Source organism: Eucyclogobius newberryi, unplaced genomic scaffold, assembly GCF_026437365.1.
Source record: "Eucyclogobius newberryi isolate DKJ021-1_F unplaced genomic scaffold, fEucNew1.0.hap1 SCAF_1, whole genome shotgun sequence".
NCBI classification, from domain to species: domain Eukaryota; kingdom Metazoa; phylum Chordata; class Actinopteri; order Gobiiformes; family Gobiidae; genus Eucyclogobius; species Eucyclogobius newberryi.
The window spans coordinates 48,404,470-48,429,024 of NW_027315723.1; the positions used below are offsets into that span (position 1 = coordinate 48,404,470).

Below are 24,555 nucleotides of genomic sequence, written 5' to 3' on the forward strand. Positions count from 1 at the left end.
GAATCCTGCCGGGCCTGGACAGACCAGGAGCAGAAGGGAAGTATAAAGATTCAAAAGTCACAAAGCTCAGACAGCACCACCGAATGTGGCAGAGTGGTGGTGAGAAGGCCAGTCTGAGCCCTGTGAGAAGCCGACCACGCCCACTGCCACACCCACTGCCACACCCCCGGGAACACACAAAACTAAACCATAACAACTTATCTGTCTCCAAGCAGGTCACATAAAACATAAAGGACATGTTACACCATTGTTCACTCGTGAAAAACATACCGAGTTGTATTTAGCTTGTTTCATGAAGTCCTGTCCCTGAGCCTCAAAAAACACTTCCCAGGTTTGTGATGTCAAAAGTCAAACTCTGAGTTCTCCTGTGCTCTTTTTAAGTAAATAAAAGCAAGAGTTGTTCGGCGCATTTCTCCCGTCAGATCACGCTCGTTACAACTACATTCCAGCGTTAGCATTGCAGCGACCAAACTGAACCTGAGATGTGCACAAACACCAGTCGCTATGGCTGACGGGCTTTAAATGGCTTTTGTGCCTAATTACCATTCTTCACACCAGCCCACAAGGCCTCTTGGATGTAGATAAAAGGTCACTCTATTTCCACCACGTTAAGACGGCAAAAACAACCAAAACTCCATTCGTATCAAGCGGTCAAATCCCATTGGTCCCTCCCGGACAGAAGACGCACCTTTACACCCGACACTCCCCAGGCACAATACTAGAGCGCCACCTGCAGGCCACACTATATCTAAACAGTTTGATCTAACAAGCATGTCGGGGGACAGCTCGAGTAGAGATGCTTTAAACCTCTTCTTTAAGCACTACCGGACCCCGAGCCAATAGAATCAACCACCACAGATTTGACAGCGTAAACTCCACACTAATGTACTTATACATTGTGCCGGATGTCTCCTTCCACCAGATGATCTGAATGACCACTTATCCCTAAATGCCTCATATATACACGCCTGTACCGGAGCACTGTGGGTAAATACATTCACTTTAACAGAATAAGCGAGCTTGAGCCGCGCAGGCCTTTTGAGCGTGTTTGCAGTGGGACCATAATGGATTCTTTTAGCGCCGTGAACGCTTTACGACCATGACAGCCACGTTTGGGCTTATCCCTCCGCGCTGGGGCTAAGGATATTAGAGAATCAGGGTAAAGAAGCGCCACAGAAATGACGAGAGGAGAAAGGCTCAGTGCGTATATTATAAGCCCTCCATTGCCCATGACTTCTTCACTGGCAGCGGGAAAAAGCAGACTTGGCATCGCTCCGTCCTGCACGTGATAGTCTCCTGTGTTCACAAGATGTAGCTACACACGTTTAGGATCATGTTTAGTCCGGAGACAAGCGGATGGGCAGTGGCAACAGAGCCATGGTTAAAATGGGATGGATCTAATGTCTTGTCTTCATGTCGCTTTTAGAACCAAGGACAATTCATAGAAAGTCTTTCATTTGTCCTCTTATAATTTATGGTCCAATCATTGAACGACAGTAAGGGATCACTTTAAAATAGTTTTGTCAATAAACCTGTATTTATTTTTAAAAATGTCCTACCCAAAAAAAGCCTTTTCCAGAAGATATTTATCAAAGGAAAAATCTAAAATGTTACTTTTTGTTCCATGACAATAATATCGATGTAGAAACAAGCCTTTGTGGTAACTAAAGAGTAGGGTTGCGTGACATGAGATCAAATTAATTTATTTTAGTTTTATATTTGACACAATATATTCAGTGAAATAAATACAAAAATATGTTGAATTATTTGTCAAACTGTTTCAAAATTAAAGCTTTACTTCAAAATAAAGGTAGAGTGGGTCTGAAATATGACTAAAATCATGTACTTTCTTCTGTGGATTATTGCATTAGTAACATGATCTTTGACTGCATATTTATATTTTTCTCGTGTAGTATGTTTCATTATTTCCTTCAGAAATACCGGCATTAGGCCAACCATTATTTACCAAACTTAAGTAGAGCTCAAACCCAAATCACCTTTGCGTCAGAGATGGACCACTACACTCTCATGATTAATCTGCCACCGCTCGCCTCCTACTGTGAATTAAACAACATGCGTCCGTGCTATTTTTCTCACAGAGCAGGAGCGTGCTGGTGGCAAGAAATGGGGCCAAACACAGTCCATCATGGGCCCTTCGACAGCCCACCTCGGGGGGCCTCTATCGATCGATACAGGGTGCAGTCACGGTGATTAATCTGTGGGTGTCACTGCTCCAGCTCTATCAAGTATTACAAGTGAATACACATAGTATGACTTTATACTATGTGCCATATACCATAATCAGATATATACACCATTCTATATGTGCATCTGTATGTATATATGTATGTGTATATGTATGTGCGGTATGTATGTGTGTGGACGATGTAGCCGGTGTTTTTGGACTGATATATCGGGCAGATTTGGATGATTTTCCCCAAAATGTGTCAGTTAAATATGACAGACTGACCCACAGCCGTGTTTAACCACAAACCTGTAAGAGAACAGTGCAGTTGTGTTATGTGCAGAGCCTCTTAGACTGAAGCGTTCAAATGAGCTTTACATGTTTTCTTTTGGCAGGAGGTTGGCCAAAGTTAAATATACGTCTGTCCTGGAGAATTAAGATTTTTAGCTAATATAACGCTCCATAATTATTAGAACCTTTTATCATTCAAAACATAGACGAATAAATTAGAAGCGACAATGTTCGATGCTCATACTAATAATCACTTACATTATGACTCATCTGGAGGGTTAGCGGTTTGGCTAACCTTAACCCTGTGCAATCCATCTATCTTAACAACATCAAAGAGCTAATCAGGCATAATATTATTCAAGAAATACACAGCAAAATACATCAATAATCGTGTCTATTTGGATACATGTAAAAATGGGTCAAAATGCATATTGAGAATGAAAGGTACTCTCTGTTTTTATCGCACACAAAATGCTCTCAATGATCAGGATCCATCTATTTTAAACTCAACAATGCTCACTATATATCTCCAGATTGTCTTTAAACACACCAGCAACTACAGTGAAGCTCGCCCACGCCACTTTGAAACAAACAGCCTTTTCAAAGTCAACTATAAACATGTGACGCCGCCGTGTCCTCTGTAAGTTCTTTGTCTCTCCACGTCCACATCATGTTTGGGATTTACACTTTTTTCACCCACGCATTTGTCTTTCTCTACCACAACTTTATGACGCCTCATGTTTTTGATTATGTCTTTGTGTCTTCTTTTACGGATCATATTCCTCATCATGAAACACATTTGTCCGTCAGATGTGGTCAGTTATGATTTGGTTATAATATTTGTACTAATGCTTCCACTGAGCGCTGTAAATCCCTCTCACGCGCTCCGACACATGTGGAGAAAACGGGCAGATGTGTCTTTATGAAATGTGCTTCATCAGTCGGGGGTTTCTGCGCTTGTGTTGTCCGTCATCTTTTCCTGTTCACAGCTAAATGAGGTGCAGATGGTGACAAGCTCTACAGAAAAAACATTAAAGAAATATTCAGACAGAAATTAAGTGGAAACAGGAATGTTACAATATGGCAATTACATGTGTTGGCACTTATGATTTGGGTTTTTATTAACTATGTGTTTTAAATTATCTTGCAAATGAAAGCTGTCTGGTGATGGTGCAGTAAAGAAATATCATTTGTGTGTAGTTGTGGTCATGGTGAGAGTAGTAGGACTCATGTGAGGAGTTTAAGTAGGCCTATAATTGAATATTTACTTTTGCATAGTAAGATACAGTATAATAAAAGACCTGTAAGTTATAAAAGTAGTAAGAGCACTTATGCTGGCTGGGTTTGTTGAAATATTATACATGTCAATGCAATGATATTTAGGCTTTGCTTTTTTTTGCTGAAGCAGTCAAGCAAAACAATAGATTGTGTTTCATGAGATTTAATTTAGGCATTGAAAGTAAGTACTATGTGATAAAAAGGGGAAAAAATATGAATCCCTTGTTTATTGTCAGTATTATTCATTTATTTGTAACAATGGTGTTCATGTATAATACAGATAATTCCTGTATAAATACAATCAAATGCATGAAACCCTAAAATTAGATTAAATTTGTGAAATTATTCAATTGAGTCGGTAATTTGGCTTTGTACATACAGAACGTTTCTAGTTTGTTTTTTTTTTTATTCAAATGTACAGTGGTATTAACAATAACTAGGCTTAATGCTTGGTAAAAAATTGCAGTTTTAATAAATGTAATACATTTGAATAAATAATACAAAAATAAACATTTGTTCAAATCACAGTTAAACTTCAGTACAAAGCTTGTTGGGTGGTCTCATAATATAATACATCCATGGTCGCTCTTCACAACCTTGAGATTAGCGTTATAATTTAAGAAGTTTCTATTAAAACACGTTTCCTTCTCTGACGTCACACCACTTCCGGCCGTGCGTCGTGCGTCAGCTGTCAGAGCAAACATGGCGGCGCCCTGTCTGCGCACCGTGAGCGCTCTGACAGCAAAATGTGGACTGTGCTGCAGAAACATGGACAGGATTTTCTCTCATTTCGGGGCTCAGGTAAAGCGGAGTGTTTGTGCGTCCACAGAAAGTGCAAAACGTTCTTCATGAACGCGCTCTGAAGCCAAGGTCTTCAAGTTTACACTCACGTCCTTGCTAGCATCCGTCATTAGCATCAGTGCCCTGAACTAAAGCCAACAAAAACGCACACATTTGGCACATTTTGTAGATCTACTGGAGTGCGAGTTCACAGTTCATGTTCTAGAATTTGATTATCGTAATAATAATTGTAGAACAGGGCCTATGTAACTCCAAACTTATGATCCACAAATGTTGAGCCTTATCATTATGTGTTTGGGATTGGCTCCACAAACGTGCTGTATTGTTCTTATGGCTTAAAATCCTTCATCCTTAAAATACGTATAATAGCACCACTTTCTGAGGCTGGTGTGAAAAACATCATTTCATGGTTTACTTGTGCTGACAGCAAGATGTTAATTCATGTGTGTTTGTAGGTGTGTAACAGTTAAAGAATATCACTTTATTTAGTCCTGCAACATCACTTGTAAAAACTGCCATTGTCATACTGTACATTTTCTCTTTTAAAACGGCAATCAATCAAAAACTGCACCACTTTCTGAGGTATTGTGCATAAATGATTTGCTTTTGTTTATTTATGCGGCCAGAGGAGAATTTAAACTTTAAATAAGACAACATGGTAACAAAGAATGTACTATACTTTTGTGTTGAACATTGTGAAGAGATATGTTTCCAGTTTTCCTGCTTTCAGTTTTATGGTGTTAAGTGTACTAAAATAAGGATCAACTCTTTCCCTCAGACGCTCCGAAGGCCTCTCAGTGTGAGCTCCTCCCTGCACAAGAAGAACAAGGCTGCAACGGGGCCAGAGAAGTACACACCCGAGTTCATCCAGAAGCAGGTCGAGGAGTTCAACATCGGCAAGAGGCACCTGGCCAACATGATGGGCGAGGACCCCGAGACCTTCACTCAGGACGATATAGACGTAAGACACCTCACACCATATACCACATCTCTGTAAACCTGAGCACTGTCTCTTATGGCAGACGGGCTAGTGCTCTGATGTCTGACATTTTAGGTTAAGGCAAGGTTTATTGTGTGTTTATTGTAGGGAACCCAACCTTCAATGCTTCTGGCGCAATTGTCAGGAGCAGTCCAGGGTTCCATCTCCAGATCTTGTGCTAGTCTTGGTCTGGACCTTAGTTTAAGGATTGATCTATTGGCGTGGGCTGTAGCAGCTCGTCCATGGGCTGTAGCGGCTCGTGCGCGGGCTGTAGCGGCTCGTGCGTGGGCTGTAGCGGCTCGTCCATGGGCTGTAGCGGCTCGTGCGCGGGCTGTAGCGGCTCGTCCGTGGGCTGTAGCGGCTCGTGCGCGGGCCGTGGCGGCTCGTGCGCGGGGGCCGTGGCGGCTCGTGCGCGGGGGCCGTGGCGGCTCGTGCGCGGGGGCCGTGGCGGCTCGTGCGCGGGGGCCGTGGCGGCTCGTGCGCGGGGGCCGTGGCGGCTCGTGCGCGGGGGCCGTGGCGGCTCGTGCGCGGGGGCCGTGGCGGCTCGTCCGCGGGCCGTGGCGGCTCGTGCGCGGGGGCCGTGGCCGTGGCGGCTCGTGCGCGGGGGCCGTGGCCGTGGCGGCTCGTGCGCGGGGGCCGTGGCGGCTCGTGCGCGGGGGCCGTGGCGGCTCGTGCGCGGGGGCCGTGGCGGCTCGTCCGCGGGCTCACACATTTTATCAAAACACAAATCACATTATAAAAACACTTAACATGAAATACACAAAGATATTAAGTCCTGTGTAAAATAGTATGTGTATAAGATATAATTAAAGGTTAAAGATGTAATAAGGTTTGGCCGAGGGACGACAGAAAAAGACTGTGTTCGAGCTCAGAAGAGACGGAAATCTGCGGAGACGAGCGATGATGCGATTTGTCGCGCTCATAAACAAACACACGTGTAGAGGCGGGGCTGCTCCGCTACTACAAGGGACAGTCGGAACAGTCACTGGAGTTCTCAAATCAGCGAAAAATCCTCTATATATATATATATTATTACTTTAAGACATAATTTCTGGGATTATATCAACAACCCCAGGCTTAATTTGATAAGATTTGATTGATTTCTATGAATGGTTCTTTTGTGATTTTTAAGGTATCGGCCGCTACGCACAGCAGATAAATTAGGGCTTTTGATTGATCCAGGATAAGGGCATATCGGCCCGCTACACTAAATAGGGCTGGGGGAAACACTGCAAGAGTACGTGAAGTGCTTTCCGTGGAGCAGCAGTTGTCCTTTGGCAAGACACTTCACATTGTATAGTACGACTGTGGTGTGTCAGCGAGGGGCCCATGGTGCAGATTGGCAGCCACACTTCCGTCAGTCTTCTCCATGGCAGCTGCAGTACCAGTTTACCACCACCAGGCGTGGGGTGAATGAATAATACAAATGTAAAGCCCCATTGAAATGTGCTGTATAAATCCAATGCACTATTGTTATTGCTGTTGTTTTCATTCATCATGTTTTACCAGGCCTAATTTTAAGTCAATCTAAAAATAAAAATATGCTTTCTAATATAGCTGTCCACTGCAAACTAAAATATTGTTAAACTCGAGAAGTATTTGTACTTTATTTTTGGCCCCATAATGAGGCAGCTGTGTAAAACTGTCTAATCGGTGTAATCAAATCAAGTTGGTTTGCCAAGATCACAAAATTAGCAATTACAAATCTCCCTAATTGTGTCTTTTCTTCTTTACAACACTGACAGAAAGCCAGAATCGCTCAAAGCATTACAGACACTGATCCACCTTTATTGGGACAGGTGGTGGTCTTTGAAACCTCCTGATAGCATCGTCACGGCAAATCTGCTGCGTCGGGCTTGTTAGCGACGCCCCCAAAAACCCACAATTCCTCCGTCTGACAATAAATTAGCCTCTTCTGCTCGGAGCATTTAGCACAATTTCCTCCGCGTCCCTCACTGGTAATGAAGAGAGATGTCGGCTGTGGACTGTGAAAGCCAAAGTGACAGGCCCAGGCAGCGGCGCAGGACAATGGAGGCAGCAGGAGATGCTCAGGTGTGGAGCTGATGAAGACCACAGCCAAACGTGTGAGATGTTTACAGGCAGGTGGAAAAGTGAGCGCTGGAGGACGGCCAAAGAACCAGCAGATGGGAGCGTTCATAAACACCTCACAATGTAGCTGTAGAATCACATTTATTGGTAATTTTAAGGTAAATCGATTAAAAGAAAACTTAAAGTAAAGGTTTTATTATATTTTTTACAATGGCTTTATTGAGCTTGTTGAGCCTGTTTAGTCCGTCCTCTTCCTCTGATCCTCACAAAATGACCTATTATGGAAAATGTAATGTGTCCAGATACAGATCCAATAAGCCAATTAGCCATTTTGCTAACACAAGAATATCTTTTGACCAACTTTAACCACGTAAATAATCACATGTGAAGCCTTAGTTTAAATCTCACAACCTAGAGAATTCAAATGTTTTTGAGTTTACTTCACAATGATATTCTGTTGTAAAAATACTGTAATAGGTGAATATTATTATTATTATGGCATTAACAACGCTTCATCTTTTAAAAAGTTTTAATAACACAATTACAAGTAGTTTCTTTATTAGTATTTTAAAGGAAAGAAACCTGATCAGTATCTGAACCGAAAAACAAACACTCAATTTCAAAATCCTGTGTGGTTTTGAAGTTCATAAATCATCGCCAGACTCGTTCTGAGCATTTCGACAAATCAAATCACGTTTATCACGACTGTTCTTGAATTAGCACATCAGGGCAAGCTAGCTTTGGTTTTATTTCCCCATGGTAATTCCCTTTGCAACACAAATCCTGACGTGGGATTGCCTCACGGATTGAAAGTAAAGTAACGGTTCTCAGGAGCGTGTTTAAAGATCAACAACAACAAGACAAATAATGCAGAATATTTGTCATAAATAGTGCTCATATTATGGTATCAAAAGTCAACAATATTACAAATGTGCTCTGAAGTCTTAAAACGATAGCCGTCACCACCGCCTATAGGGATTTTCTGTACCATCCCATCATTTCGCAGCTTCCCCGTCACAAGCTGCTCCGATCTGGACATCTGACTGAAAGTGCGCGGCCACCAAAGAGACAAACAGCCGGCTCCTGTCCACGGCAACACGGCCATCTGCCCGCGACCCACCCGCGCCTGAACTCGGAGTGAACCGCCCTGTCCCGCGTCTCTGAACCTGTCCGCTCTCAGCCGGTCGCCCCCCCGAAGACGCGAGCTGCCGCAGTAACAGTCCCCGGCCTTCCCTTGAACCCGGTGCCAGCAGATTGCTCCCGTCACTGTCCCCGCTGACCGGCGGCGTGACCTCCGCGGCGTGGACGTGTCAGCCGTGTCACAGCTTGTCATCCTTGTTCTGGTTTTTATTATTATTCCCTTTTTTCTGTCCCCAGAGAAGCATTGCGTACCTGTTTCCCTCTGGTCTGTTCGAGAAGAAGGCCCGTCCACTCATGAAGGTAAACATCTAGAGTCATTGTTACTTTCTATAAGTGATGTTGTAAAATAGTGTGAAAATGTACAATGAAATTATTAATGTTTTCTTTTTTTTGCGCTCAAAGCTTTGATGATGTTGTTAAAAGATTGAAATATGTATTGTGTAATTTACAGTATTTCTGATATTAACAATATCTTTATTTACAAAAGTCTCGTGTAGATTGACAGAACAGAGAAATGTCATACAATTATTCTGTATTGTAAGCAAAATGGTTGCATTTATAACAAAGCTCTGTGTTATTGCAGCATCCAGATGAAATATTTCCAAAGCAAAGAGGTAAGAAAACTGAAACCCTCACTCATTAAAAATGTGTAACTTTTAGTGAAAATTTTACTAGTTAATTATAGATAATAATTGTTAATTAATAATCATAGTTTGATAATCGTAATTTTTACATGGACTATACAGGCTCTAAAATACGTCTGAAAAGACCTTTTTATAACAAAGATTGTAATAAAAGTATAAAATATTTCAGATTTTTACAAATAATACAATTTATTCGTAAATATTCTCCATCTAAAAGCCTTCACTCGCCATATTTCCACATTTATTTGGTTGATATTGTATTTGAAAAGTCTCATTGTACAATAGAAATTATTGTTTGTTTAATCGACTTTATACTGAAAATATAATTGCTGACTAATGTATTTTAAAATAATCGTAAGTTGCAGCCCTATAATGAATCCACACATTTGTATATTAATACATATTTTGATATTTAGCTGTCCAGTGGGACACAGATGGGCGGCCGTTCCACTTTTTGTTCTACACCGGCAAACAGTCGTACTACTCGCTCATGCACGTAAGTCTGTTTGAGATGAAAATGCAGTGATTTTTTGGTGGCTCAACCCACCTGCACCCGCAGCACCCTCGGGTCATTTCCCATTCAGAGGAGCCCGGGGTGTCCCACAGGAGGGCCCACGTCAGATCCTCTCCTCCACACAGACAGGAGCAGCTGAGGGGGCCCGGGGTGAGGAGAGAGGGGGGAGATTAGGGTGACAGGAGGACGAGACAGGAAAGTACAGCGGATTAAAGGCGGGTCCCTGGGGGGGCCCTCGAGCTAACTCTGCTCTGTAGTTTGTTGATGATGGCCACTGCCTGATTGTGGTGTGTCTTTTCGAATGAAGAGAAGACGAGCATGACAACTCCTAGCGACGTTAAAGGACAAATAATATGCATTGTTTATATTATTACTGTCCTTTAAAAGTGCTTTTCGTAGACCTTTGAGCACACATCAGGAGTAGAGCTCCACCTACTGGCTGTAGAGGGAATTACAGGGGGTAGATCAATAACCTAGCTTGTCCCTGACACGCTAATGCCGGCGCGCAGATGTAACCAACACAGAAATGCTCCGAACAAGTCTGATGAAGATTTATGGACTTAAAATTAGCCCGGATTATATTGAAGCTCTACCTGTGACGTCACACACAATCTTCCAAAATTATGATTAGGTTTATCTATCTCTGTATCTACCTGCGTTGCATCAATGGAATTTCCCCATGTGGAACAATAAAGGATTATCTTATCTTATCTTATCTTAACATTCATCTCCCTCATAGTAATATTGGCAGCCGCTCTTCATCTTAAATCTCTATATAAAGTGTTCTGTCATAAGCCCGTCCCGTGTCCTCACCGTCTTGCCCTTGTCCTGCCCTTGTCCTTTCACATTTTGGGCCGAGGCGTCTCTCTCAGCGCCGTCCCCCGACACATGCCCCGCGGCCACACTCCGCACCCCTGCTGTTGGTTTAAATGGGTGTGTCAGACATGTCTGGGAGCCCCGTCACTCTCCCTCAGCCCTTTTATTACTTTTCTCCATCAGGCCGCGGTGCGCTGAGGCGTGCTTCCAGGAGGGGGCGGTGGTGTGTAACGCGCCTCCTCTGGCTGTTGTGTCGCGGGCGGGACGGTATTAACCTGCTCTCTGCTCCGTTTAACATATTTATGGACACGGGCCGAAGGCTGTGATGTATACACACCAGTGGATCTGTGCTTTACAGAGTCGAGGGGCAAAAAACACTGTTTGTAGTAAACTATGGAGACATTTAAATGACATATGTCCTGAAATATACTAGCCAGTCTTACAATAACACTAAAAGGCCATTTCTTTACTTATTTAAATTTGGAATAAAATAGAAAACATGTTGGTATTAGTATTGCATGTATTAGGGGAACACAGTACTCTGAATACTTTGCAATCCGCCTTTGTCACACACAAGGCATTGAACAAAACATAATTAAATTAGACTTTGAGTAATTATATGACTAACTTTCACTTAAAGTTGTATTCAAATCTGACATGGGATTAAAACTGCTTTGTTTGTTTCCTCATTTGTTAAACATTTAATTATCACTGAACAGAGAAAAATCACACACACACTCCTACACACGCTCTCACACACACACACACACACACACACACCTACACACGCTCACAGACACACACACCTACACACGCTCACACACACACACACACACACTCATGCACACACAAGCTCACACACATACACACGCTCACACAGACACACACACACACGCACACACACACACACACACTCACACACACACACACACACAGATTCACGCACACACACACAGATTCACGCACACACACACACGCTCACACACATACACCTACACACGCGCACACACACACACACTCATGCACACACACGCTCACACACCTACACACACATACACACGCTCACACACATACACCTACACACGCGCACACACACACACACTCATGCACACACACGCTCACACACCTACACACACATACACACGCTCACCCACACACACGCACACACACACACACACGCTCACATACACACGCTCACACACACACACGCACACACACTCATGCACACACAAGCTCACACACATACACACGCTCACACAGACACACACGCACGCACACACTCATGCACACGCACGCACACACACACACACACACGCTCACACCCTCTCACACACACACACACACACTCACACACACACAGATTCACGCACACACACAGATTCACGCACACACACACGCTCACAAACATACACCTACACACGCGCACACACACACACACTCATGCACACACACGCTCACACACCTATACACACGCACGCACACACATACACACACGCTCACACACATACACCTACACACACACACACACACACTGTGTTCTGAACTACCAAATGAAACTGCACCGAAATACAATTACCACTCCAAATTAGTATTCTGAATACATATTTATGTATTGAGTTTACTTCCTAACACTTACATAAAAGTGACCAGTATACAAATGAACAATAGTATTTTTTAGCTGAGCATAACTAAAGAACCGACTGCATTTTGAATACTTCCTTTACTGGCCATTGTCCTGTAAACTCCTCTCTTATTATCACAAAGAACCTTTTGATTGTCCCAACTCCATTTAGAGTGCGTTTAATAGCTTTTTTATCACTATAATACCATCCTAGACCAATGCAAGTCTTCAAAAAGTCTTCTCCTGCTCTCTCATAACCGGCTAAACGGAGTCTGATTCCTTTCATCCCCCGATCTGAGCGTTATTCCACACGATTGTTAAGTCTGAGTGTGAGCAAACATGTAGCACGAGCCTTATCCCGGCTGTCGTCCTCCATGCATTTTCTATTACACCTTTCTTTCTTTTTTTGGAGAGTAAAATTGGTTTTGCTTGATGTTTGCTCTCCGCGGCCCCCCTCGTCTCGCCTGGCGCTGGCCGGACTGGCAGAGGGGATTAGGCGCACTCTATCAAAAAGGAATTAAACAAACATGTGGGGAATAATTGACGGGGAAATGAGTTCTCACCCAAGAGCCCGAGCAGGTTGGAGCGCGCTAGCACCTAATATTGTGACAGACGACATTAGCAGCCATCTTGGATCTTATTAGATGCACAGTTTCATTTAAGATATCTTAGAATCTGTGTCTTTATTGGAGCGTGAAAGTGCCGTGATGGAAATCGTCCGACATAAACAAGGAGATTACTATTTGAACTGATTGTTTTTGGTCTTGGTTTGAATCTTTTTGGTCTTTGTAATTTTGCACAATTGGCATCTTAAGTAAATAACTGAACCTTCTGTGCGGAAAGTTTGTTCAAATATTACAGTGATCTTGCTGTATTGAACAGACTCATGTATTTATACCTGTTGTACATTTAAATTATAGTTTTACACTAATCAGGTATGTGTTTGTGGAAGACATTTTGAAAAATCTGTAGAAAATGACAGGAAGTGACATCACACTAGGGCCATTCATTCCAGTCCAATTTTAGGCATAATTTACACAAAGTCACACAAAGGGTCAGATAACGTACGATTCTTCCTTTCTGCTCCTTTTCATTTATTCTTTAAAAAAAAGAAAATGAGCTTAATCAATCAATTTATATTTTGTTCATATTAAACTACCATATTGATCTGAAAACGGCTTAAAGGTTGAATGGATGATTTTTTTGGCCCAAATCTGAGTCTTATTTCCTCGTGGCGTGGACTGCCGATTAGTCCTGCCACGTATCAATCATAAAACGCACCTACCGCTCACCTGCAGCCTCGTGCGGCTCGTCCCCACGTTTCCGCGTGTCTAAGCGCACTGATCTATCATAATATAGTTCCCTCAGTGTACGGGACAAAATGAAGACGGAGAAAGACTGTTCGAGCTGACTCCGAAGAAGACGGAAATCTACGGGAGACGAGAGATGCGATGCGCTCCGTCGCACTAATAAACAAACGCACGGGGGAGTGGCCTGTGCACGGGGGAGTGGCCTGTGCACGGGGGAGTGGCCTGTGCACGGGGGAGTGGCCTGTGCACGGGGGAGTGGCCTGTGCACGGGGGCGTGGCATGTGCACTTCCGGCTGCGTTCTCAAATCGCCGAAAAAACGTCCATTGCGCCTTTAATAACAGAATCAGGTCCATTGACTTCCTGTTCATAACTGTAGGACTGATAAGCCCCGCCTCTTCAGAGTGACACTTCACTGTAACAAGCAGCACAATGTTATTTACGTGCCGTTATAGACTTCGATTCGATTTTTCAATTCAATTTATTTTTGTAACGCCAAAATCACAACAACAGTTGCCTCTGAGGGCAACACGTGTCACTCACTTCTTTTGTTTTTATCCATGTGCATTATATATCAAATCTATTATTATCAAGTGGGCGGGGCTAGGTGGCAGGTGAAAACACAGGATGAACTCAAACATGCAGGAATCAATCAAATATAACTTTGAGTGAGATAATGTGGAAACGCTGTTGTATCGAGGTTAAAAGCTCATTAAAGCAGAATATGTGATATGAATATGAATATAATGCTTTGACCACAACTGAACCCTTATTTATTTCCTCTTCGTTTCAAAATTAAAAAACATAAACAATAAAAACAAGCAAGACGGGGCCAGAGAGAAACAAACTGGGAAAGTAAGGCATTCAAAGAAGAAGAAAGTTAAGTCACACATGGTCCAGAATTTAGTCCAGTTTTTGTCACATTTGTCCTTTTTTCAAGTCGAGTTCATCTTTAATTCTTTCCGTCTCCAGGACTTGTACGGTAAAGTCCAGGGCGTGGAGCGTTACCAGGAGCGCATGAGAGCCAAGGGCCTGTTCAGCAAGGACGACAAGATGATGTGAGAGCCCAACGTTCATCTGAAGAACTCTAAACCACATCAGGCATTTTCACTTTGTACTTGTCATTTCCAGCTCACTTGGAACCAGCAGGTGGTTGACTAAAGAGGAGCTGGACGGACAGTTACTGGAGACGGTCTCACCTCAGGACGTGAGTCTTTAATACGTTTGATTTAGTGTTATTTATGATGATTCAAACCTGCCGTGTTCAATGCTCCCGCACCATCCTTTTAAAAGTGTGTCAGAGATAATCATCTGGGGTCTGGTTTATAAAACTCCTCAAACATCCTCAAACCTGCAGATGGAAGAGAAAAAGGGCGTGGCACGTGGCACAGTATGAAATAAGAGCTAACTCCCTGGAGAATGTTCACAAGTGTGAGTTTAATTATACTGCACCTTTATTGGGAGTATACAATAGATTATTTGTCTCTTTCTGAGCGCCGTTTTAATCATAGACGATATTATTTAAATTGTGCATATTTCCAAAATGGAATATTATTTTCCATTTTTTGGATAAATCTCTCACATTTCTCACAAGTAGAGATGTTAAGATTAATAGGATTATTGATAATTGCAATCATTCATGTCAGAATATAATCAAACTATAGTTTAAGAAATATATTTCAATGTAAAGTACTTTTTTATACGTCCGTTTTATTCACATTTGCTTTAGTTTGTCATTCATAAATTCTGATTTCATAAAACTTGTCACAAACTGGGGGAAAAGTGATAGTCAATCTCTATAATAGTTAAATTTAAATATGTTTTCTCACAAAAATCATAAAATAATTGAACGTTTTCTACATGGTCCTGCGTTTATACCTCAGTCAGCCAGATCAGAGTCAGTGATCTGAATGCTGTGCTTCCTAAATTGCCCACCAGATGGCGCCATTTCACCCATTCTGTGGACTCCTCCTTTTGAGACGCTCTGACCCAAAGCCACGTTCTCACGTCAGGTCCAATCTGATTGTTTTGGCTAAACGTGACCCGGGCCTGACCTTTCCTCACGTGACCCGGGCCTGACCTTTCCTCATGTGACCCGGGCCTGACCTTTCCTCACGTGACCCGGGCCTGACCTTTCCTCATGTGACCCGGGCCTGACCTTTCCTCACGTGACCCGGGCCTGACCTTGCCTCACGTGACCCGGGCCTGACCTTGCCTCACGTGACCCGGGCCTGACCTTTCCTCGCGTGACCCGGGCCTGACTTTTCCTCGCGTGACCCGGGCCTGACCTTTCCTCGCGTGACCCGGGCCTGACCTTTCCTCGCGTGACCCGGGCCTGACCTTTCCTCACGTGACCCGGGCCTGACCTTGCCTCACGTGACCCGGGCCTGACCTTTCCTCGCGTGACCCGGGCCTGACCTTTCCTCGCGTGACCCGGGCCTGACCTTTCTTCACGTGACCCGGGCCTAACCTTTCCTCGCGTGACCCGGGCCTGACCTTTCCTCGCGTGACCCGGGCCTGACCTTTCCTCGCGTGACCCGGGCCTGACCTTTCTTCACGTGACCCGGGCCTGACCTTTCCTCGCGTGACCCAGGCCTGACCTTTCCTCACGTGACCCGGAGCTCAGACGAGTCACATTTACAGGACTTTTACAGCGCCACTTTTGTCTGTGGAAAAGCCAGGAATGAAACTCTGCCTTTTGCTTATTTAAGTTGAAAAATAAGGATGACACATTTGCATACTCTGAGCATAGAGGTGGGAAATGTATGGAAAAAATTATAATATTGCAAGAATATCCAGTGTATATATATCGTCTATGATAAAACTATAAAAAATTATGAAAAAATGAGCAGATTAAAAACAAAATGAACAGAAAGGTCAAGAGCAACGCTCCAAACTGTACTGATAGTGTAGATCTGGTGCGTTTCATGTTTGGTTTTCGACTTGAACCTCATAATAAAAGCACATTTTAGCACATTCTCGAAGCTTTGTTATAGAATTGTCTGATTGTCCAGCCCGACTCCTGGTTTTTGTCCCGTCTTCATCTGCACACGGGCTGTTTGGTTTCACACATAACAAAGTCTGATTTCAGTTATATTATACTTCTGACTTAAGCATCAAAAGCTGCTGTGTGAACTTAAAGGACAACTTTCCCCTTCGCATTCCCTGAATCTCTGCACTTTCCCATCGTCTTCATCCCAACATTTCAACTTTGAGCACAGAATATTCCAAACGCTGCCTGAAAATGGCACTTGTAAATGTGCTGATGTGGTTTTCATCCTTCCCTCCAGCAGTGTTTGATCAGACTGTTGTTCCCCCTCAGTACACTCACCTGATCCAGCTGATGGAGCGGCTCCTGTCCATGCCGTACTGCGCCACGGAAGAGGAGTTTGTCATGGGTTTCCGACGGCAACTGGACGCTCAGGCCAAGAATCAGATGGTCCCAGAGCTGCAGCGGGACGAGCGGGGCGTGGCCTTCAGCACGGCAGAAGGTGCGAACGCAGAGACGTCGTTGCATTCAGTAATCGTCCCGCCGAGTGGAGGCGGATTCTCCTGTGACGTCCAGGTCTCTCCTGGACGTCTCCGATGTCGAGGCGTTTTGGATCAATGTTGTGCTTTTACAATGGGTGACACGATGATTTACTTATTGTTCCGTATTTTCCGGACTATAAGGCGCACTTAAAAGCCTTTAATTTTCTCTAAAAACGACTGTCTTATAATCCAGTGCGCCTTATATATGGATTCATTCATATCTCGCAGCGACTGCTAAGATTTCAAAGAAAAGCTGCCCACTTTCCACTCGAACTGCAATAATGAAGTTCAACTGACTTCTCTGACTGTTTAGTTTTGCTTGATGCGCCTTATATTCTGGTGCATTTTATATATGAAAAATGATTGAAAATAGATCATTGACAATGCGCCTTATAGTGCGGAAACTACGGTAGTTTAATACTGAGACCAGAAATACCAGAAATAATGTTGTATTTTTTTCTTATCACTATTGTTTTTCTTATTGTGTTGTTATAGTGTTTCATTCTAGTTGAATAGTTGTTATAAATTCTTATTACTTTGTTGGTTGAGAAACAATTGTGTCGATTATCAAGCCCTGGACATTGTCTTTAGTCAACAGCCCCTTTAGCGTTTATTTCTTTTTGCTGAGATCTCGGGGCTTTAAGTTCTCCGAGTGAAACAGTTTTTGCTCTGAGGTCCTGTGATGTCCTGTGATGTCCTCTGAGGTCCTGTTAGGTCCTGTGAGGTCCTCTGAGCTCCTGTGATGTCCTCTGAGCTCCTGTGATGTCCTCTGAGCTCCTGTGATGTCCTCTGAGCTCCTGTGATGTCCTCTGAGCTCCTGTGATGTCCTCTGAGGTCCTGAGCTGTTTGTGGTGTTTGCAGGTCGGAGGAAGTCTGCCAGCTCCTCAGTGCTGCTCCGGGACTGTGGCTCTGGTCACATCTCCATCAATGGCCTGGACTACATCCTCTATTTCCCTGTTCTGCAGGACAGGTAATGTCCCTGTGTCCTGGTCCTGCCCCTGTGTCCTGCCCCTGTGTCCTGCCCCTGTGTCCTGACCCTGTGTCCTGTGTCCTGACCCTGTGTCATGCCCCTGTGTCCTGTGTCCTGCCCCTGTGTCCTGGTCCTGTTTCATGCCCCTGTGTCCTGTTTCATGCCCCTGTGTCCTGTGTCATGCCCCTGTGTCCTGCCCCTGTGTCCTGACCCTGTGTCCTGTGTCCTGACCCTGTGTCATGCCCCTGTGTCCTGTGTCCTGCCCCTGTGTCCTGGTCCTGTTTCATGCCCCTGTGTCCTGTTTCATGCCCCTGTGTCCTGTGTCATGCCCCTGTGTCATGCCCCTGTGTCCTGCCCCTGTGTCCTGACCCTGTGTCCTGTGTCCTGACCCTGTGTCATGCCCCTGTGTCCTGTGTCTTGCCCCTGTGTCCTGGTCCTGTTTCATGCCCCTGTGTCCTGTTTCATGCCCCTGTGTCCTGTGTCATGCCCCTGTGTCATGCCCCTGTGTCATGCCCCTGTGTCCTGCCCCTGTGTCCTGAGTCCTGACCCTGTGTCATGCCCCTGTGTCATGCCCCTGTGTCCTGCCCCTGTGTCCTGAGTCCTGACCCTGTGTCATGCCCCTGTGTCGTGTCCTGTGTCGTGTCCTGTGTCGTGTCCTGTGTCGTGTCCTGTGTCATGCCCCTGTGTCCTGCCCCTGTGTCCTGAGTCCTGACCCTGTGTCATGCCCCTGTGTCGTGTCCTGTGTCATGCCCCTGTGTCCTGCCCCTGTGTCCTGAGTCCTGACCCTGTGTCATGCCCCTGTGTCGTGTCCTGTGTCATGCCCTGTGTCATGCCCCTGTGTCCTGTGTCGTGTCCTGTGTCATGCCCCTGTGTCCTGAGTCCTGACCCTGTGTCCTACCCCTGTGTCCTGAGTCCTGACCCTGTGTCCTGGCCCTGTGTCATGCCCCTGTGTCCTGTTTCATGCTCCTGTGTCCTGTGCCGTGTCCTGTTTCATGCTCCTGTGCCGTGTCCTGTTTCATGCTCCTGTGTCCTGTGTCGTGTCCTGTTTCATGCTCCTGTGTCCTGTGCCGTGTCCTGTTTCATGCTCCTGTGTCCTGTGCCGTGTCCTGTTTCATGCCCCTGTGTCCTGCGCCGTGTCCTGTTTCATGCCCCTGTGTCCTGTGCCGTGTCCTGTTTCATGCCCCTGTGTCCTGTGCCGTGTCCTGTTTCATGCCCCTGTGTCCTGTGCCGTGTCCTGTTTCATGCCCCTGTGTCCTGTGCCGTGTCCTGTTTCATGCCCCTGTGTCCTGCGTCGTGTCCTGTTTCATGCCCCTGTGTCCTGTGCCGTGTCCTGTTTCATGCCCCTGTGTCCTGTGCCGTGTCCTGTTTCATGCCCCTGTGTCCTGCGTCGTGTCCTGTTTCATGCCCCTGTGTCCTGTGCCGTGTCCTGTGTCCTGCCCCTGTGTCCTGCCCCTGTGTCCTGCCCCTGTGTCCTGCCCCTGTGTCCTGGACCTGTGTCCTTTTTATTATCAAGTCTGTTATAACTGATATGACGAAGACCATCATCATTATTATTGTGAGGTGAACACTGAGTGTGAGAACAGCCCTGACCGCGCCCTGACCGCGCCCCGTCCCGGCTCTTACAGGGAGCAGCTGATGTTCCCGCTCCAGTTCACCAACACTCTGGGCCGCTTCGACCTGCAGTGCTCTGTGGAGGGAGGAGGTCGCTCCGGCCAGGCGGGGGCGCTGCGCCTCGCCATCTCCCGCGCTCTGCTCAGCTTTCTGCCTCAGGGAGACGTGGAGAACCTGCGACAAGGTGAACCAGGGTCATTTACTCAAATCAGATACGGAGAGAAGACGACAAACACAAGAATGCATTTCAAATCAATTAAAACCGTCACATTTGTCAATTCAAGTGGAAGTTAAAAGAAATGTCAAATGAACAGATGGAAACTGCAGAAGCTTCAGTATTTAGTTTTTACATACAAAGCTATAGATGTCGTTCATGTCTTTGTGGAGCTCTGCAAACATCTGTCCAGTCGTGTTGGACATTATATATGTTGCGTTGGACTAAATATTTCGACATTTACAAGGAAACTTCACTTTTCTTTGTATAGTTTATTATTTGAATTCCACTGTTGTGAGGGCCACGTTTATCCTTTGTCTAGTATTTACCTTCGTATGAAAAGACCTGTTTCTGTTCTTATCCCCTGTTTAGCTGGCCTGTTGACCCCTGACCCCAGAGTGAGGGAGAGGAAGAAGCCGGGTCAGGAAGGAGCCAGGAAGAAGTTCACCTGGAAGAAGCGCTGAGCTCTTTTCTCTCTTGTATATAAACCTGAAATAAAATGATGCTTTGTTATTTATATGTGGGATTGTTTTGATTATTTAATAGAGCGTGTGCTGTACATACGCGTCACCACTAGAGGTCAGTGCTGCTTCATGAGGCTTTGAGTTCAGTTATGGAGTAATAAATGCACATGTCAGTGTCAAAGGAGGATAAATAATACAAAGTGAGTCACTCCCGCTTGACTTTTACATCTGTGCATTTGACAAAGAGCCAATAACAAATGGAGCAGTTCTTTAGAGACAATGCACTGGATTCAGCTTTGATCAAAGGACAAATCACACAAGTAAATCTAATGTTACAAAAACCGAGCTCCTGGATCCCGTGGTCTGGACTGGCCTCGTGTGTTTTCCCTTCAGTCTGAAGTCTGGCCTTCCTGTGGCTCTAGTAGGAATAACCTCCTTTTTTCCACTGATTCCTGTTCTTTCTTTGAATTTCCTTGACTTCCTTAGTTCTTACTTTGTTCCTGAGCTGGTTTTTAAGGCCACGTTGTTTCCCTCAGAACCAGATTCCTCACGCTGAGGTTTCTCCACGTTTTAACCATCACTTTGAGAAAGAAGAACGTCAGTCCAGATTGTTTTAGTCAGAGCTAAAACGAACTGTTATTTTATCCTTATCTTTATATTTAACCTTGTTATATTATCAACCAAATGAAGAATATAGTGACCAACGACTTCTAGATGGAGAATATTTATGAATTAAGTGTATTTTTTAGTGATTTTCAGAAATTGTAACTCTTATTTTGACATTTAGATGACGTAATGCTGCTGTCTTTGGTATAAAAGCTTTTTTAATCCAGGTAACTACCAAAACTATGATTATTTCTTCTAGTCGACTAGTCATGAGCAGTGGATTCATCGTCGTGGTAACCGCCTACTTTGAGAGCATCTTCATCATCATTCTTGACTTGGATAAATCTAATAAGAAAACATCTCTCTTCATCCTAAATAACTTAATTCTCATCGTCGATTAGGTGAAGGTATTTTCAGACTAAAGTGAATGTGGGAAAAAATCTTTAGCTTCTAAATCTTTCACAATTATTAATTTTAGTTATTATATTGTGACTTGAATAATCACTGCAAGGCTCAGTAATAACATGATACATATTCAAGTTAGTTTTCTACTTTCACATAAAAATACACATTTAGGACATCATTCAGTTTCATTTTAGAACATACGAAGTTATAACAATTTTCCCTAAACATCTTCAATCATTTATTTACCATTCATTTGGTTTCCTCGCATCCTCTCGAAAAATCTTCACCCTCTTATACAATAGATCCACTCACAACAATAAGACTTTTGATAATGTCTTATCAATAAATGAGAAAAGACGATCGAGGTAAAGTTCTGTTTTTGCGTGCGTTTCAGAAGCTGCTCTTGTGAACTCTGGTTTGGAGAAATCAAACTCCTGACTCCTGCTCCCACTCCTCAGCCCGATTTCACACTGTTCTGTCTGTATTCTCCACTGATATTTATAATAATGTCACGAAAGACTATATCAGTCTGTGTTTTCTGTAAAAGTCAAACTATCATCATGTATAACTTCTTTATTGATGCGACTGAACAATTCTGAATGGAAAACCGAAACAATACAAAACATACAGAGCAGAACCTCCTCTTATGAACTAATGCTTTTTCTGACAACAATGGAATGTGCTTATCTCCTTAAGGCTTTTTTAATGTTATATAATTATACAAGCTGCTGCCAGGACTGTGCTACAAATATCAAGAGAGCAATAACCCGTAACAGACTTTATGGCAATTGTGATACTTTGAAATCCTCTCAATTTATTCGGATATACTCACTTCTCTTCCTGTTGACTGCTGGAAATGTGACTTTTTTTGGTGATATTTTGGACACTGCAAAGTATTTTATCATTTATTTAATATTTTTTCTATTTGAATTTGTGTTCAGAGATGTATAAGTATCAGGATAAGTATTGCATCGTAGGACACTTGGCAATAACCAGCCTCTGCTTCTACTAGAGTCAATACAAACACAACTTGAATGGTTTTACAGAGAATGTGTACTTGTATCTGTCCAAAGTCCAAACGTACTGTGGCCCGCGTTGTGTGCGTCTGTGTGCGTCTGCGTGGCCCCGTGTGCGTCCACGTGCGTCGCCACGTGCGAGCGCAGGCCGTCCATCCGAGCGAAGGATCGGTCACAGAGGGAACACCTGAATGGTTTCTCGCCCGTGTGCGTCCTCCAGTGCACGGTGAGATGCGCTTTCTGCGAGAAGGCTTTCTTACAAAACGAGCAGCTGTAAGGCTTCTCCCCCGTGTGGGTCGTCATGTGGGCTTTGAGGTGCGAGCTGATTCGGAAGCCTTTCTTGCAGACGGGACAGCTGAGTGGGATCTGGCCCGTGTGCGTCACTAAGTGGTAATTTAGCGCTCCGATTTGTGCAAATGTTTTATTACAAAAGGAACAGCTGTGTGGTCTTTCTCCTGAGTGAAGTCTGAGGTGGATTTGTAAATTCCGGTTTCTGGCAAACCTCTTGTTGCAAAGCGAGCACTGGTGTGTCTTTCTTCCTTCAGCTGTTCCTGACGCGTCCATGTTCACGCTCGTCTCAGGCCTGTCCTCCAAATACAGGTCTGCACCGGGGTTTTGTGCGGCGGTGCTTCTGGCTCTGACCTGGACTTGGACGTAGCGGCCTCCGTCAGCCTCCGTCTCCATCTGTGCAGCTGAACAGCCGAATGGAGCTCTCCAGTCTTCATCGCCGTCGGTGTCAGAAGAGAGCTTCGTGTCTCCGTGAGTCTGGACGTGTGGCTCCTCGTCCTGTGTGTCCTTGTGCTCAGGGAGTCTTTGTTGAAGCTGAGAGGACTCTTCTGTCTTCACACAGACACCACTGGACTCTGAGGCAAGCCTGAAACTCAAATACAATCCCTGAGTTAGAACATATGTGTAGTAGATATGAGGGCAATATTAAGTAAGATATTAGGGTAGATTCATGTGCATATAACTGATGTAAATAGAGTGTTTATTTTACCTTTATTATTAGTATTATCTTGTCTTACGCAAGCTGTTTTCATTTTATTTTATCTTTATTTTCCCTCTCCATTCCTTATTAAGAAATGAGAGGTTTTGTCTATAGGAGTTTTTGTTTATAAGAGTTCTTCTATTGAGTGTTTTTTAAACTTCCAATAAGTGATCTGTCCTTTTCCTCTGTATCTACTGCGTTGCAACAATGAAATTTCCCCATGTGTGGCTAATAAAGGAATATCTTATCTTATGTCTGCAGAGCTTGAATGTTCGTCTCCCTGGATGGAGAGAAACCTGCTCCTCGGTTTAGACTTTATCTTGAGATTTATTTCCATGTGTTTACATTTGGCTTGGACAAAAGTTAATGTTGGTGAATATTTAGAAAATAAAAAAATATGAAATAAAATGAATCAGAGTGCTGCCTGGTGGTGGAGAAGTCAGGACAACAGCACATATGCCAGGCTGTAGAGATGTCCTCACTTCTCTCATCCCCATTTCACGCTGAAACTGTCTAATAACTTCTAAGGGCCAAACAATCACACACAAACAGACATAGTGAACTGTATATTTACATATATATTGTCTAATATAAATGATGTCACGCTCTTGTCTCTTTTTGTGTGAATCTCTTGTGTTCAAAGTGGGAGCCTCACACTTGCAGCTGCTCGTCCTGAGTGACGCTCTGCTCCTCTTTAATCACGTCAGGGGCCGTCACTGAGGGGCCCCGCGCGCCTGCGGGACACAGCGGCATCACGTCAATCACACCGTCCTCGCCCCCCGTCCCGGACACGACCGTGAGCGAGGCAGTCCTTGTGACGTGACGGGAGCGGGGCTCGGACAGGGCTGAGGCCGCTCTGAGCTGCACCGCGGCCGGACTCCGGGTCAGAGCCGAGTCCAGGAGCCGCTGTTTCCTCTGGTTCTCCTCCTCAGAGCGGCACAGTTCCTCCTCATAGTCCGCGATGGTTCTCTCCAGCAGCGCGCAGATGTCCTCCGCCGCCGCAGTGAGACGCGCGGTCACCAGGACTCTCAGCGTGCGGCTCTTCGACATGTTTGCGCTCTTTTTGGCGCGTGTTTGCGCTCTTTTTGACACGTGTTTGCGCTCTTTTACACGCCTTTTAGCTT

General features: G+C 44.5%; 2 protein-coding genes across 2 annotated transcripts; one reads left to right on the top strand and one right to left on the bottom strand.

Moving 5' to 3' along the window:
* Positions 1-4,428: 4,428 nt before the first annotated feature.
* On the top strand, positions 4,429-20,469 carry mrps9 (mitochondrial ribosomal protein S9). The gene is made up of 11 exons (XM_072447718.1): positions 4,429-4,555; positions 5,334-5,516; positions 8,961-9,023; positions 9,307-9,337; positions 9,784-9,863; positions 14,599-14,684; positions 14,758-14,833; positions 16,949-17,117; positions 18,019-18,127; positions 19,753-19,922; positions 20,325-20,469. Exons 1-11 carry the CDS (start codon positions 4,457-4,459, stop codon positions 20,414-20,416), a joined length of 1,158 nt encoding a protein of 385 aa, XP_072303819.1. The 5' UTR covers positions 4,429-4,456; the 3' UTR covers positions 20,417-20,469.
* Positions 20,470-22,220: 1,751 nt separating this feature from the next.
* On the bottom strand, positions 22,221-24,555 carry LOC140365460 (uncharacterized). The gene is made up of 2 exons (XM_072451912.1): positions 24,087-24,555; positions 22,221-23,317 (listed from the first exon to the last, which is right to left on the bottom strand). The coding sequence occupies exons 1-2, from the start codon at positions 24,479-24,481 to the stop codon at positions 22,468-22,470; spliced, it is 1,245 nt and encodes a 414-aa protein (XP_072308013.1). The 5' UTR covers positions 24,482-24,555; the 3' UTR covers positions 22,221-22,467.

Excerpts from the sequence above, each read along its gene's own strand:
- mrps9 (XM_072447718.1), top strand. The coding sequence starts at position 4,457 with ATGGCGGCGCCCTGTCTGCGCACCGTGAGCGCTCTGACAGCAAAATGT. Across the intron at positions 5,517-8,960 it reads TCACTCAGGACGATATAGAC|AGAAGCATTGCGTACCTGTT; the intron begins GTAAGACACCTC and ends TTCTGTCCCCAG. Across the intron at positions 19,923-20,324 it reads CGTGGAGAACCTGCGACAAG|CTGGCCTGTTGACCCCTGAC; the intron begins GTGAACCAGGGT and ends TCCCCTGTTTAG.
- LOC140365460 (XM_072451912.1), bottom strand. The coding sequence starts at position 24,481 with ATGTCGAAGAGCCGCACGCTGAGAGTCCTGGTGACCGCGCGTCTCACT. Across the intron at positions 23,318-24,086 it reads CAGGACGAGCAGCTGCAAGT|GCTTGCCTCAGAGTCCAGTG; the intron begins GTGAGGCTCCCA and ends TTTGAGTTTCAG.